General features: G+C 45.2%; 1 protein-coding gene across 2 annotated transcripts in view; it reads left to right on the forward strand.

Annotated features, from left to right (window-relative positions):
* Nucleotides 1-16,599, forward strand: part of DAAM1 (dishevelled associated activator of morphogenesis 1) — a 174,980-nt gene that overhangs the window by 101,762 nt on the left and 56,619 nt on the right. For both annotated transcript variants that reach the window (XM_053397548.1, XM_053397589.1), the window contains exons 4-5: nt 5,142-5,213; nt 14,462-14,556. In XM_053397548.1, coding sequence (XP_053253523.1) covers nt 5,142-5,213; nt 14,462-14,556 — 167 coding nt within the window. The remainder of the gene's footprint in view (nt 1-5,141; nt 5,214-14,461; nt 14,557-16,599) is intronic.

Consider the following 16,599-nt stretch of genomic DNA (forward strand, 5'->3'; position numbering starts at 1 on the left):
CAAAGGTCAGATGTTCCCCATCACCTCTTGGCCGGAAGACTTATTTATTTATTTTTAAAACATCTTTATTGAAAGGTCAAGAAGTCCATAATTATATGTGCACTAAACATTGTGAGACATAAGTAAAAGAGGGAAAGAGAAACAGAATCCGTGTAGAAAGGAAAATAAAGGGGGGAGGGGGAAACCCCAAACTGTATATTTTACAAAGTTGTTATTGTACTTCACCAGATCTTAACCTATTACAGTATTTGTAAGAATGGATTCCAAATACCCTGGAATTTGTCTATGGCAAGTCTGCATTTATATGCAAGTTGTTGATACGTTGCGAGCTTGTCTAAGCCTTCAATCCAATCGTAGAAGGGAGCCACATTTTTATTTTTCCAATTCATCAGTATCAGTCTTTTTGCTGTGGTCAGGGCACGGATAGTCCACTCATATTGTCCTTTTGTGAGATTCCATGTGCTGGGTATATAATTCAAGAGGATATTTTGCTCTGTAAATGTAAGGTTGTTCCTTTGATGTTGAAATCTATGTTGAAATCTTTCAACATAGGACAATGAAAAAACATGTTTTAGAGAAGCATTATCCCTCTTGCATATCCAACAGTTAGATACCTTAGATAGCCCCTTTTTTAAAACAAACGTAATGGGGTCCAGGGACGCGGGTGGCGCTGTGGGTAAAAGCCTCAGTGCCTAGGGCTTGCCAATCGAAAGGTCGGCAGTTCGAATCCCCGCGGCGGGGTGCGCTCCCGTTGCTCGGTCCCAGCGCCTGCCAACCTAGCAGCTCAAAAGCACCTCCAGGTGCAAGTAGATAAATAGGGACCGCTTACTGGCGGGAAGGTAAACAGCGTTTCCGTGTGCTGCACTGGCTCGCCAGATGCAGCTTTGTCACGCTGGCCACGTGACCCGGAAGTGTCTGCGGACAGCGCTGGCCCCTGGCCTCTTAAGTGAGATGCGCGCACAGCCCCAGAGTCTGTCAAGACTGGCCCGAACGGGCAGGGGTACCTTTACCTTTAATGGGGTCCAGTGTATTCTAAATATTATTTTTTGTTTCATGAGCTTCAATTTAAGGTTCAGAAACACCCTTGTTATAGCAGGCCGAAAGACTTCACCTTTTCCTGTCATGTCTGCTGGGGGAGTTGGGAGCACATCTTCATCTGGGAGGTCACCACTTTGTAGTCCTTGATCAGTTATGAATGGTCCCCTGAATGGGGACCCTGTTGCAGCAGTGAAGTCTGAGATGAACCTAGACTACGTTGACTACAAGTAGATGCTACTTATACCATACATTGGTCCACCAAGCTCAGTACTGTCTTCATTGACTAGCAGAGACTCGTCAGGGTTTCAGGCAAGGGACATTCCCAGCCCTACCTGAAGAAGCCAGAAATTTTACCTGAGATCCTTGGCATGCAAGGCAAATGCTCTACCACTGAGCTATGGCCTTTCCCCTAAGTGAATTGCCTTGGGCTGCAGGACCTATCTGAAGTATCTGAGTCAACAGTGTGGTGCAGCAGCAAAAGAAAGCTAATGCTTGAAAATGTTGTCTATAAGAATAAAAGAAAATTATTATAAATTGGTTTGGAGATGGTATTTAACACCAGTCAGATTAAATCAAATAAACAAAGAATATTCAGTATTACGTTGGAGGGGATGCCAGGAAACTGAAGAAGAAGAGAAGAGGAGTTTGGATTTGATATTCCGCTTTATTACTCCCCTAAGGAGTCTCAAAGCGGCTAACAATCTCCTTTCCCTTCCTCGCCCACAACAAACACTCTGTGAGGTGAGTGAGGCTGAGAGACTTCAGAGAAGTGTGACTAGCCCAAGGTCACCCAGCAGCTGCATGTGGAGGAGCGGGGAAGCGAACCCGGTTCACCAGATTACGAGACTACTGCTCTTCGCCACTACACCACAACTGGGAATTATGTTCACATGTGGTGGGGGTGTAAATATGTAGGATTTTTCTGGCAAAAGGGGTTTAAGGAGATAACAGAAATCACTGGATTAAAGCTGACTGAAAGTCCAGAGGGAACATTATTATCCGTTTACGATGGGGTGGAAGGTTCGCAGGCTATGAAGGACCTGCTCACAAATTTATTGACAGCTGCATGAATTATGATAGCTAGGAAGTGGAAGGGGCAAGCAGAATATAAAATGGAAGAATGGTATAAAGAGGTGTGGGATATAGCTATTAATGACAAATTAACGTGTACCTTTAAGGTAAGATGGGGGATACGCAGGAGAAACGATTTTGAGGAGAGTGTTTGTGGAAGGTGTTTGTAGAATTTGTACTGTTAAAATGGAAAGGGCTCAAACCATCGCAACAGGTGCTGAAATTTTGGGAGGTTGGATAGTTATAATGGAATGGTCTCGGTGGTGGGGTGCACATTTTTATTCTTATTACTTTGTCAAAAAAGAAGAAGAAAAAATAAAAGAAAGCAAATGCTATCCCAGGCAGCATCAAGAGAAGTCTTGTGTCTACATCAAGGGAAGTCATGGTCCCACTCTACTTGGTCAAACCACACCTGGAATACTTTGTCCAGTTCTGGGCGCCACAATTTAAGAAGGATGTTGACAAACTGGAACATGGGCAAAGTAAGGCAACCAAGATGATTGAGGGTCTGGAAACCAAGACCTTGATTGTGGGAGCTGGGCATGTTTAGCCTGGAGAAGAGAAGACTGAGAGGAGAGATGAGAACCATTGGCTCCCAGTACGTTTCTGAGCACAATTCAAAATGTTGGTGCTGACCTTTAAAGCGCTAAGCGGCCTCGGTTCAGTATATCTGAAGGAGCGTCTCCACCCCCATCGTTCTGCCCAGACACTGAGGTCCAGCTCCGAGGGCCTTCCGGCGGTTCCCTCATTGCGAGAAGCCAAGTTACAGGGAACCAGGCAGAGGGCCTTCTCAGTAGTGGCACCCACCCTGTGGAACACCCTCCCACCAGATGTCAAAAGGAACAACAACTACCAGACTTTTAGACAACATCTGAAGACAGCCCTGTTTAGGGAAGCTTCTAATGTTTGATGCATTACTTTATTTTAATATTGTGTTGGAAGCCACGCAGAGTGGCTGGGGAAACCCAGCCAGATGGGCAGGGTATAAATTTTATTATTATTATTATTATTATTATTATTATTATTATTATTATTAACCATCTTCAAATATCTAAAGGGTTGTCATGTGGAAGATGGAGTAAGCAATTCTATGATTCTAAGTTAGTCATGCCCAAGAATTTCAACGGGTATAAACTTAGGTGCAACTCTCAATGTTTTGGGTTAGGCCCCTGCTTTCCTCACACCCTGATCCTTGGGCAGCGCTCTCTTGGAGCAACACCACAATTAATCCACCGTTGGGCTTGAGCTTGCAACCTGAAAGCAGAGCTGTTTTCATCTTCTTCCTGTGAACTCGTCGCTCCAGCCCTTGGCTGTTTGCCAGCCGAGTGAACGGTTTTGTCTGTGAGTGACCTAATTCTCCTGCAGTGGATTGTTCAGTGATACCCAGCGCTCAAGGCAGCTGGTGCTCCCCACCCTCTCTGGGGACGGGGAGAAATGACCGAGAATCTGCCAGCTTTTTGTAAGCAGGGATAACTGGTTCACTGGCAGCAAACTTGGTTTTCTTATCAGATTCCACACCTCTCTGGTTCCTAATTTATAAGAAATTGCCTGTCACTTGGAAGGGTGACTTGAGAAACATGGGCCAAGACAGTGAGGCCTACTTAAAACCTGACGTTCCTTTTGACACATGAGCATAGCTTTCTTCATGTTTGGCTCATTTAGGGCAATGCTAGAAACTCAGAAATATAAGCTAGTTGCCAAATGGCACCTTAAAACTAGATTACAGTACTCACAACGGAATGTCTAGGTGCCTTTTTTTTCCTTCAGGAAAGTTGTTACTATTATTCATTTCATTTCTATACCACTATATTTTAAAGAAAGAAAACCCTCTTTTTTATTATGCTTTATTATAAACACCAACAAAAAGAAAAAAGAAAAGCCATACATCTACATCGATTGTTACACCAAACACAAAATAAACAAAAGAATAAAATCATATATTCTGACAGTAGATCTTCTTAAAGTATATCTAACTTCCCATCTTCTCCATACTTCATTTAATATTTACAAACTTAATGCCTAAAGAAAAAAATCTCAGTGGTTTACAACACATTAAAACATCAAATGAAACAATCTAGAAAGAAAGAAATTCAAGCTTCCAGGAAGATGTTTCAGAGCCTTCTCGTAAGTGACATTTGGCTTTCCCCATATCTATTTACCTACCTCATTTATAGAGCTGCCCCATAGCAGAAGGACTCTAGGAAGCTGTTGTGGTGTAGTGGGTAGAGTGTCGGACTAGGACCTGGGAGATCAGGGTTCAAATCCCCACTCGGCCCTGAAACTCGCTGGGGTAACCTCGGATTTAGTCGCAGCCTCCTAACCTACCATACCTCACAGGGTCGCTGTAGGGATTAACTGAGGAAGAAGGTGAACCATGTACTCCTTGGAGGAAAAGTTGGGAGATAAATGCAACAAATAAGGTCTTCTGCTTGCCTGCTTAAGAAAGCTGGAGGGGCCAGTCAGATGGAGAGGTCAGTTACCAGCCTGGAATTCAGAGATCTGCATGTGGTTGCAAAGTTGCCAGTTGCAAAGTACACCTGGGGGGTTTCTAATGCTGATTTAGGGGCAGGTAACATGAAGCCCCCCCAAATGTTAACATGCAGCCCCCCCCAAATGTCCAAAGGCTTGTGGGCTGCATGTTATGCGTGTGGTCCATAGTCATCTGGTTGGCTACTCTCTGCAAAGGATGCTGGACAGGAAGGGAATGAGTTCCTTGATTTAAAATTGGTTGTGCACTTCTGCTGTGGACACTAAAGAATGATCTTTAGCTCGTAATTTTCTTGTCACTCAAGTAGCATTTTTCTGCAAGAGAATAAACTCTTCCCCGTTTAGTACCTCTTTTAAAAAATGTCACGTCTCAAGAGTTTCCAGTTATAATCTGAACTATTTGGGTAACTTTTATCAGCAAGTTTCAGGAGGGTGGATCATTGTGTACCAAATCATCTGTCTAGGGAGCAGCTGTGAGTTGCTTGGGGTAATGCAAAACCAGTGTTGTGTTTTCTGACCTGGTTCCCTTTGTCTCTTTGTTTCAGGACCAAGAAGAAAATAAAGGAGCCACAAGCTGGCCAGAGTTCTACATTGATCAGCTTAACTCCATGGCTGCTGTAAGTGGAGGATTCAGAAATTTGCTTTCTGGCTTCATTAAACAGAAGAATGGTTCTGAGAACTAAAACCAGGGCTGTGTTGCAAGAACCCTAAAAATTGGTTGATCTTAGCGATGGTTAGTGAAAGCAAGCCAGCTTCGTAGACCATGGGTTGAAGTTTGGCATTGTTTCAACTAACCATAGTTTAGCCGAATCACAACCTTCTGGGTTTGGACTCTGTTAATCAGAACATAAGTCAGACCTTCTGAACTCACTTTGTGGGCTACACAGTGGGGAGGCTTTGAGTCCATGTAGCCTTGGGTCCATTCTCATAACACAAAACTATGGTTTAGCACAGGCATAGTAAATGTGGTGCCCTCCAGGGCTTGACACCAACTCTTAGTATTAGTATTAGTATAGCCTGGCCACTCTGTGCACATATAACACATACTGGAAGCCAGTGTAGGTCTTTCAAGACCGGTGTTATGTGGTCTTGGCAGCCACTCTCAGTCACCAGTCTAGCTGCCGCATTCTGGATTAGTTGTAGTTTCCGGGTCACCTTCAAAGGTAGCCCCACGTAGAGCGCATTGCAGTAGTCCAAGCGGGAGATAACCAGAGCATGCACCACTCTGGCGAGACAGTCCGCGGGCAGGTAGGGTCTCAGCCTGCGTACCAGATGGAGCTGGTAAGACAGCTGCCCTGGACACAGAACTGACCTGCGCCTCCAAAGGGTGGGCTTATAGAAGGGACCCTGAAGTTGGAAGGGATCCTAATGATCCCCTAGTCCAATCCCCTGCAATGCAGGGATATGGAGTTGTCTCATTTGGGGATCAAACCTGCAACTGTGGCATTAAGAGCGCCACGCTCTAACCAGATGAGCTATCCAGGCGTGCTATAACATGGAAAGAAATAGGCAAACAAAAATGGCAGCTTCCCTGGCAGCCGTTGGGAAAGGGCTGCAAATATCCAGTGCTCCCAGACCCCCCGCAATCCCTCCACAGGTCACAGCTCCTGCCCTGGCCCTTGTCGAGGGATCTGCAGATGCTGCGGTTGCAAAAAAAGAAGCAGCCTCTATTTGCTCTCGGTAAGAATTCCAGCCCCCTCTGCTTGCTCCTGTTGGCGTAACGAGGCAACACTTGCCCAAAGGGCCTATAAATCAGCTCACTTAAAAGACAAGCCGGGTCTGTTTTCTTTGATCAAGGGGCTCTTGTTGAAGTCATTAGAGAGTTTGTAGAAACAAATCTTCCCCGCGTTTGCAAACACACACGTGGCATGATGCCACCGCAGTTGCTTGGACAGCTGCAGGCAGGGCGTCGCTTGATGTCTCCCGCGCAACCTTCACCTCTGCTGTATCTGATCAGTCCGGCCTCCTCTCTCTCTTTCTCTCTGGCCGTAGCAGGCTAAGCCAAATGCCACCCACAGCTCTTGGCACCCAGACGCACCTGAGAGAGCTCCCTGCGGAGCAATCTGCAAGTGGAAGACCTGCAGAAAAGTCTGATCTGCACAGAAGCAGAAATTAATTGGGAAAAGGAGCTGCTGGATGAAAAATGTTGCACACAGAGGGCCTTCATTAGGGGTGTGAGCTTGCGATTCTGCAGAAGACGTCGTTGGACGTCGTTAAAAAACAAGCTTTTCGTCCTTACAGCAACCAACCCATGCTTGAAAGTTTGTGGGTTGGGATGAATAGCTTAACCAGGGGTAGCCAACAGGGAACTCACCTGATTTTACTAGACTAAAACTACCCAGCTCTACCTCTCTCCTTTAAATCAGAACCAGTGAGAGTGGCAAATGTCCAGTTTTAGTGTCTGGAGGAGGTTGGTACAGCGGTACCTCGGGTTAAGTACTTAATTCGTTCCGGAGGTCCGTTCTTAACCTGAAACTGTTCTTAACTTGAAGCACCACTTTAGCTAATGGGGCCTCCTGCTGCTGCCGCACTGCCAGAGCACGATTTCAGTTCTTATCCTGAAACAAAATTCTTAACACTATTTCTGAGTTAGCAGAGTCTGTAACCTGAAGCGTATGTAACCTGAAGCGTATGTAACCCGAGGTACCACTGTAAATGGATGGTGGTTAACGGATTGAGGTTGAATCCCAACAACACAGAAGTACTGTTTCTGGGGGACGGGCAGGTGTGGGGGACTCCGTGATCCAAGATGGAGTAACTGTGCCCCTGAAGGACCAGGTGCTCAGCCTGGGAGTCATTTTGGACTCACAGATATCCGGGGCAGCTGTACCAGCTCCATCTGGTACGCAACCTGAGACCCTACCTGCCTGCGCACTGTCTCACCAGAGTGGTGCATGCCCTGGTTATCTCCTGCTTGGACTACTGCAATGCACTCTATGTGGGGCTACCTTTGAAGGTGACTTGGAAACTACAACTAATCTGGAATGAGGCAGCTAGAATGGTGATTAGGAGTGGCTGCCAGGACCATTTAACACCAGTCCTAAAGGATCTACACCGGCTCCTGATATGTTTCCAAGCACAATTCAAAGTGTCGGTGCTGACCTTTAAAGCCCCAAATGGCCTCAGTCCAGTATCCCTGAAGGAGCGTCTCCACCCGGACACTGAGGTCCAGCTCCGAGGGCCTTCTGCCAGTTCCCTCACCGCAAGCATTGGGGTTACAGGGAACCAGGCAGAGGGCCTTTGCGGTGGTGGCGCCTGCCCTGTGGAACGCCCTCCCTTCAGATGTCAAGGAAATAAACAACTATCTTGACTTTTAGAAGACATCTGATGGCAGCCCTGTTTAGGGAAATTTTTAATGTTTGATGTTTTATTGTGCTTTCCATAAAGTGGTACCTTGGTTTAAGAACAGCTTAGTTTATGAACAACTTGGATTAAGAACACTGCAAACCCCAGAAGTAGGGTTTGTGAACTTTGCCTTGGAAGCAGAACATATTCCGCTTCCTGTGTTCCATTTGTAAATTGAGTCCCCCACTGCTATGGGAAAGCACGCCTTACTTTAAGAATGCTTTGGTTTAAGAACAGACTTCCCGAACAGATTAAGTTTGTAAACCAAGGTACCACTGTATTCTGTTAGGAGCCCCTGGGGAAATCCTGAGAGCTACTGCCATGTGAACAGTACTGAGCCAAACAGAACAATGGTCTTACTTAGAATCATAGAACTGTTGGGTTGGAAGCGACCCTGGGGGTCATCTAGTCCAACCCCCTGCAATGCATGGGGTTCAGCTTTCTGTGTTACTAGATCATTCAGTAAAGGACCCTAGCTTAGTAAAAGAACAGCTGTTTTCCATGCATATGGTCCCGGGTTCAATTCTCGGCATCCTCAGGTAGGGAAGGTCTGAAATTCTGGAGAGCTGCTGTCAGTTAGTGTTGACAATATTGACCCAATGGTCTGATTCGGTATGTGCTCCTACTGATCCCAGGACAAGCTACCACGGAGTTATCAACCCCTCCAGTACAGAGCAGCACTAAAATATTACAAATAAAAACATTAAAAAACACGAACCACGTTTCTGAAGGGGGGAAAAACCTGGGGTAGTCCTCTTTCAGACAAATGAGTTGATTCTCATTGAAACCAGAGGCAGCTTAAAAGCTTTCTACCTTCCTCATGCTGATCTCTCCAGATCATTTTGGATGCAAGCAGTCTCGACTGTGGGCCACCAAACTTGTGAAACATACGAATGTGTGTGTGATTTTTCTTCACTTGTGGTGAGATCTAGCGTTCTGGACATAGCTTCAGATTTTCAGCTTCTCAGATGTGGGCACTTCTCTGCTGGAACCATAAAATGCCTTGCAAATGTTCAATGTCCCCGTTGCACATAAAACACTTCAGCTCCACTTAAGAGGAAAAACCTTATCCCCTTGGATTTTTACGGTGAATTGCTGCCATGAAAGGATGACATCATTGGTTAAACATTTCTGCAGGGCAGCTTCCTCCCTTAACATCCCAGTGACAGCTGTCCGATTGCATCACCGCCTCCAAGACGGCTTTAGAGGAAATGTTAACAACTTTTTACACAAACACACACACACACACACACATACACAGGATCTACCCATCCCAGTTTCATTATTCACAGACGGCTGGACCTCTTCTCTTGCTGGCACTGTGAAACCAAATCCATGTGGCTACTGGGACAGGAGAGATGATAAGGATTTGGTGGGTTTTCTGATCTCTCACGGAAGAAATGGAGGCAATGAGAGATTTTACTTTACTGCAGATGGTGACAGCAGCCACGAAATTAAAAGACGCCTGCTTCTTGGGAGAAAAGCAATGACAAACCTAGACAGCATCTTAAAAAGCAGAGACATCACCTTGTCATCAAAGGTCCGTATAGTTAAAGCCATGGTTTTCCCAGTAGTGATGTATGGAAGTGAGAGCTGGACCATAAAGAAGGTTGATCGCCGAAGAATGGATGCTCTTGAATTATGGTGCTGGAGGAGACTCTTGAGAGTCCCATGGACTGCAAGAAGATCAAACCTCTCCATTCTGAAGGAAATCAGCCCTGAGTGCTCACTGGAAGGACAGATTGTGAAGCTGAGGCTCCAAGACTTTGGCCACCTCATGAGAAGAGAAGACGCCCTGGAAAAGACCCTGGTGTTGGGAAAGATGGAGGGCACAAGGAGAAGGGAATGACAGAGGATGAGATGGTTGGACAGTGTTCTCGAAGCTACCAGCATCAGTTTGACCAAACTGCGGGAGGCAGTGGAAGACAGGAGGGCCTGGTCCATGGGGTCACAAAGAGTCAGACACGACTAAACGACTAAACAACAAGCTGTTCAGCTGGCCCACCCACTCAGCATATGGGAAGAGACGGTAGCTCATTGGTGCAGGATTGGCACACAGAATGTCCCAGTTTTAATCCCCAGCATATCTGGGTGGTTGTTTCTTTGTTTGTTTTTTAAAAAAGAAGGTTTGGGAAGTAGGAGACAGGGAAGAGATATCCTCCATCACGACCAGATTTCTGCACACCATTTGCTGAACAGAGAGAAAAATGAGAAAAAGCAGCGACTATACTTAAAAATGATATTTATTAAGAATTTAAAATTACAGAAAAAAAGGAAAAAGAAAAGAGAGAAAAAAGAAATTAAACAATACAAGTTAATAAAAAGAAAAAAGAGTACAAAACACACAATACATCAAAATCAAAAACAAAAGCAAAAAAAAATTAAAAACAAATCCAATATTCCCATATCCTTATCTTCATTAACTTGTTTCATCGACCTCCTCACACCTCCCTTTTTTGTATTCTAATTATTAATTATCTCAGCAAATCCTTTCCATCTTTCACTATATTCCGTCCTTTGGTTGTCTTAATTTATTTTAACCTTATCTTACCATAAAAAGCCCTAAAACTTAAAAACTTATTTGTACATAACTCCTTACAGCATTTCTACTAAAGCCAAATAGTTTCATTCCAACATTTTTCTAACACTCATTAATTTTACAATATTTCTCTAAATGAATTTTTAAGCTTTCTTCCAATCTTCATCCACCGTAAAAAGCAGCGACTATAGCAAAAGGCAATCACTTCCTGACTCCCCTTCCACAGTGCAGTCTGTTATCATCTCAGGAATGTGGGGAACGTCCTTGACGATTCCAGGAGAAGAAAACCACACGTGTGCCAGGGTTCGACCACCTCACAGTCAAGAGCTGCGTTCAATGCTAGAGGAGGAGGCAGCTCAGGAATTCTAGGACAAACCATGAGGCGGGTGGATAATTCAGCTTCAAGAGGGTCTTTAAGCAGGGTCTCCCAACTGAGTGTGGTGAAGGCCAGTTAATACTTATGGAAAACTAGAATCATAGAGTTGGAAGGGACCCCGGAGGGTCATCTAGCCCAACCCCCTGCAATGCTGGATTTTTATTTTTTTTTGGCCGAACGTGGGGCTCAAACCCACAGCCATGAGATTAAGAGTCTTGTACCTTACAAACTGAGCTATAAAAGCAGGAAAACATTTTGGGGGCAGAAGTCAAGAGTCTGAAGGGCAGAAAGTGCTGCCAGCTAAGCTAGGTAGACCCAGTGGTGCAGGGCATCTTTTTAGGGAAAGGACTGTATAGCTCAGTGGGTAGAGCATCTGCTTTGCATGCAGAATGTCCCAGGTTCAATCCCTGGCGTCTCCAAGTAGGTCTGGGAGACTCCCTGCCCGGAACCCTGGAGAGTCGCTGCCAGTCTGAGCAGACAGTACTGAGCTAGGTTGACCTGTGGGTCTGACTTCCTCTGTGCAAACAGGCAGCTTTTTCCACCCCCCAAAAAATGAGGGAGGGAAAGAAGAGGCTGAATAAACATTAGAAAGGGATTCCTTTCTTAGATGTCCCTGGCAATGGAGCAAAGGCTTGGAGGCGGCTTATAGAATCCTTCCTTAGACTCTTCCACTTGCCATGGGCACAAGATAATGTGCTGTTGATTAGATCACTTATGAAACTGTCTGATGTTGAAGTGCTTTTTGCAGAATGCCTGGGCAGCTTTGAATATCAGCGGGTGGTGTGTGTTTGTGTTTGGTAGCTTGGCAATGCCATCAGGAGCCCCTCTTTGCAGTGTCCCCTTTAAAGCAAACATGGGACGCAGATGACAAAGTCAGGAGGGAGCGGGGCCACCGCGGCTAGAGATCCCATGTTGTTGCACGCCACCCTGACCTCTGAGTGGTGCAAGATTCCAGGAGTTCCAGGCGCTCCCCTAGGGCTTGTTTCCTTTTGCAAAGAAGGCACAGCAGAGACTGCGGTCTCTTTAGGATATAGATGTGGTTTATTTCCACATATATGCAACCTGAGCATACGATGGAGGGGTTCACAACATCAAAGGGTCTTGCTTGTCCCATAGCCGCAGCCTTGGACTCTAGCAGAAATCAAACATCCTGCTTTGCCCCTCTGGCTTTTCAGCCTGCAGCTTTTTACTTCTAGGTCACATTGCACACACTCTTCAACTCTAAACTCTGGCTTTTGTCCATCTCACTATCTGTGAGCTGGAGGAAGGGACTCACTCATTGGTGTTCTGGGACAGAGCCCCCTCTCTTTTGCTCTCTTAATGGCCCATCACCTCTCCTTTTTCTTAATGGCCCTTCGCCCAGGCGATCACCTCCTGAGGAAGTTAGCCTGGCTTATTTTATAACACTTGCTAGGTGAAATATACTTGGAGTCGAGAGTGGATTTCATGCTCTTTATTCAGCTCATAGTGGTAAGGAGGAATGGAAGTTCCCCCAGAATGTCTGCCTTATATACATTATTTACACAATGAACCCCACGTGATTGGCTAATTCTGGGACTCTCCTGCAGGCCAATCAGGTTGCTTATTCCCTTCCACCTGGAGCTGGATTGGGTGGCTCCTGTGGACCAATCAGACTGCTGCATTCTGGATCCTATTGTTTTAGGACCAATCAGACTGCTGCATTCTGAATCCTATTGTTCTAGGACCAATCAGACTGCTGCATTTTGGACCCTATTCAACTCAGTACATAACACTAGGATTATAAGGATTAAAAGTCTGGCACCCACAAACTCATGTCACTATAAAGAGTGTGTTGTGTAGAGTTTTCCAAAAGGCATGTTTTGGAGACAGGGACAGAGAGGAAGTTATCCTGAATCAGACCACTGGCCTGTCTAGCAAAACATTGTCTATAGCAGGGATGGGGTACATTTGCCCCTTCAGACTCCAACTCCCATCAGCCCTTGCCATAATAGCCTGTGATCAGGAACAATGGGGATTGTTGTCCAATGGAATCCAGGAGGTCTCAGTTTCCCCGGTCCTGGTTTACACTGAGGGTGACTCTCCAGGGTTTCAGGAAGAGGTCTGTTGTCAGTGTTAGAAATTAGCCAGGCGCCAGGCGCATTTTGCAACTAACATGGGTCCAATTGAGCCATGTGGAGATTTCTGAATGTCAGGTTGGTGTTTGGGGAAAATGTCACTTAGAAAAGGATCTGAAGTATTTTCCTTGAAAGCTGAATTTCAGGACATGGTTTGGCATAGAGAATTAAGCATCCTGTTGCATTTGTGCAAATCCACACACGTCTGTTGAAATTTTGCAAAATGTCTTGAGATTCAGTTTGGGAAATTTATGAGCCGTCCATGCTCTCCCAAAACTGGAAATCTCACAAAACCTCCATTCCTCCCCATGAAATTGTAAAAAGTTGAAACACGTGTCTCTCAACTGTATTCACTTTTCCTAGACTAGATGTAGGAACCCCGTTGTTCTGTCTTTGTTCACAATGGATTTTGATCTGTCCATTACCATACACTTTTGAGTCTTACAGGGCAATCCGTCGTATGTTAATCAATCCCATTGAATTAGATGGAGTTTATTCCTAAGTGTGCACAGGATTGCAGCCTTAGTTATCAGTTGCTATTCTCCTGTGTCCATTTAGACTCATGTACTGGGCACAATAGAAGCCATTTGGGCTATAAGCAGGCACTATGCTAATAATGCTATATTGCTAAATGAAATTAAATATGGCCTAATTGCTAGTGTGCCGTTAAATGCTTCTCTGCCCTTCCTCCTTGTCCTTTGTGATTTCTCTTCTGTTTCATTAGCATTAACTTCCGACAGAATCGGTTGCTGTGGGGCTGAATATTTTTCAGCTCAGTATGAATTGTTGCATATTAAACAGGGTGTCACAAAGCAATGGAAATGCAAGCGTATGAATCTGCTTTTAGATCAAGCCTGCACAGACTTTAGGCTCACAGGATCTACTTGCTCCACCACTACCTGCCTACGAGGTCCACCAGTCAGAGCCTGGTGCAAACCAGTGACTTGCAGTGGTGGAGCAACATACTCCTGGAAGTAAAGAACAGGGGCCCTCTGTGCACCTGCTTAGCTTAGGAATCAGTGCTAGAACTGAGCTCCCAGTCCTGTCACACAAAAATCCACTTCTGGTTTCCCCCCCAAGCTTTCTTAAATTAGTAGTGTAATTTACAGGGCAGTGGAGTCTTTTTTTTGTTGTTATTAGTGTTACTAAACAATTGGGAGTCTGCCTCTTCGCTGATCTACTTCACGTTGTGCTGGGATTCTAGATTCGGGTAAGTAGCCATGTTGGTCTGACGCAGTCAAAACAATAATAATAAAAATAGTCCAGTAGCACCTTAGAGACCAACCAAGTTTGTTCTAGGTATAAGCTTTCGGGTGCATGCCCACTTCTTCAGATACACACTGAAACAGAAGTCACCAGACCCTTATATATACTGGGAGGCTGGGGTTGTGTTGTGCTGGGATGTTCATGTTTATTGTGTATTATGGCTTCCGTGCAAAATGCGGTATGTAAATAAGCTGGCTGTGCCTAACTTATTTCTTGCGGTGATTTTCTTTTTACCTTTTGCAGAGAAAATCGTTGATTGCTTTGGAAAAAGAAGATGAAGAAGAGCGCAGCAAAACCATAGAGAGTTTGAAGACGGCGCTGAGGACCAAACCAATGAGGCAAATGATTTTCTTTGCTTTGCTGCCCAACTTCTTGCTTTCCTATTGGTTCAACTGCTTGCTTTCCTATCGGTTCTCTAGCGAAAGGGTTCCTGGAATTGATTCTCTAGCCAAAGAACTCTTAATGTTAATCCCCATAAGGTTCTGGTCAGTCATTGCTAAGTTTGCCAAAAGGAGCTGAGTAGATATCACTAGTACCAGAGGCAGATGTTACTGGGTTACTTTTTTTCTGGAATAAAAAGTGCCGGGACTCACCTCCACCCTCGCCAACCCAGACGCTGCCGACACTGCCATCTTGAAGCAAACATCATGCGACAAGATTCTGGGCTGCACCATCTTATAGGGAGCTGTGCTTGTTCAGAGTGATAGACTCACTCTGACCCTGGAGTGAGTCTTGTTCAGAGTGATAGACTCACTCTGACCCTGGAGGTTCCACTGAGCCGTCGTCGCTAGTAGCCTCAACCTCTCCTGGTGAGGGGGTTTCCCCAAGGGGGGTGTCCATGTCAAGCCCACCCACCTGCCTACGAACACCTTCCATTCTCTTTTCGTCCCCGCCAACCCCATTTCCATGAGGTACTCGAGGCTCAGAATTGCAGTGACCTCTCTGTCATAGAATTCTACTCAATACTGATCCAGAGCAGAACTCCATTGTGTAGTTAGCAGAGTAAAAACTTAAACACGTTGCAGGATTCCCCAAAAATAGACCAGAGGCAATTGTATTTCATTCAGCCCAGTTTACTATTTCAACTGAAGGCAAATGAGCATAATGGTCACAAATCCAATACAGTGGTACCTCTGGTTACGTACTTAATTCGTTCCGGAGGTCCGTTCTTAACCTGAAACTGTTCTTAACCTGAAGCACCACTTTAGCTAATGGGGCCTCCTGCTGCTGCCACGCCACCAGAGCACGATTTCTGTTCTCATCCTGAAGCAAAGTTCTTAACCCGAGGTACTATTTCTGGGTTAGCGGAGTCTATAACCTGAAGTGTATGTAACCCGAGGTACCACTGTACATTCAGGATTGGCCCAGTCCATAAGAAATCCAGTTGCAGCAGACTTAACTTAAACTTACAATAACTTATAATAAGTCTAAACTTTAACACTATATAGCATACTATGTATAGAACACCACACCAGAAGGAAAAGCGATAGAAAGAGAAAGTGAAACCCAGGCTCCTTCTGGCCTTACTTTTATAGTCAACATGACTTTGACAGAAAGAGATAGGAGAACCAGTTTAACCCAGCTGTACTCAGCTGTACCCAAACATCATGAACCTTCTGCTTGTTTCTTCCACATAGAGAAGCTTCCAGAACCCTCTTGAATTAAGTAGAATAGGAAAGATCTTTTCACATCAGATCAATACTTTCTGTACCAATAAGTGCAAACTGACACTTGTTTAAGCTTTTGCTCTGCTAACTATACATTGGAATCTAATCTGGATCAATACTGAGTAGAATTTCATGACACTCTCCCCAGCTTCCCATCCTGTCTGCTTGCCCTTTCCCACTCTGGCAACTGGTGGCAGCAGAAGACAGCAGGATCATGTCAGAAAGCCACCCCACAATGGCACCCACCACCTGAGAGGTGCTGGAACTGCACTCGGGCTGAAGAAAAGCCCTGACTCTAGTGATTTCTGACCATTGGTCATTTGGCGAGCTGGAGTCCAGCAGCTTCTGGAGGTTGCCATGTTGTAATCCCAGCTAAAGCACCCAGAACAGGTCGCCATCCAACCTCTGCTTAACGTAATTTGTAATTTCATCGTCATCAAACCTTTTATTGGCATCACATACAACATCCAAAACAAATCAATACAGAATTACCACTTCCCCAGTGGCACAAAACTTTTGCTAAAAAGAAAAAAAAAAGGAGGCAGAGCAGTCTATCGTCACATCTCTTGGTCTCCAGGGAGATCAGACATCTGCAGTGTATTTCGACGACAAATAGAGATATTTAGCCGCTGACTTGGTGAGCTCCTGATCATTCCCCAGTAATAGAAAATGTATGACCTCTGATTCTGGTTTCCATTTGGGGATACAGAGTTG

This window comes from Podarcis raffonei, chromosome 1, assembly GCF_027172205.1.
Source record: "Podarcis raffonei isolate rPodRaf1 chromosome 1, rPodRaf1.pri, whole genome shotgun sequence".
Classification (NCBI taxonomy): Eukaryota; Metazoa; Chordata; class Lepidosauria; order Squamata; family Lacertidae; genus Podarcis; species Podarcis raffonei.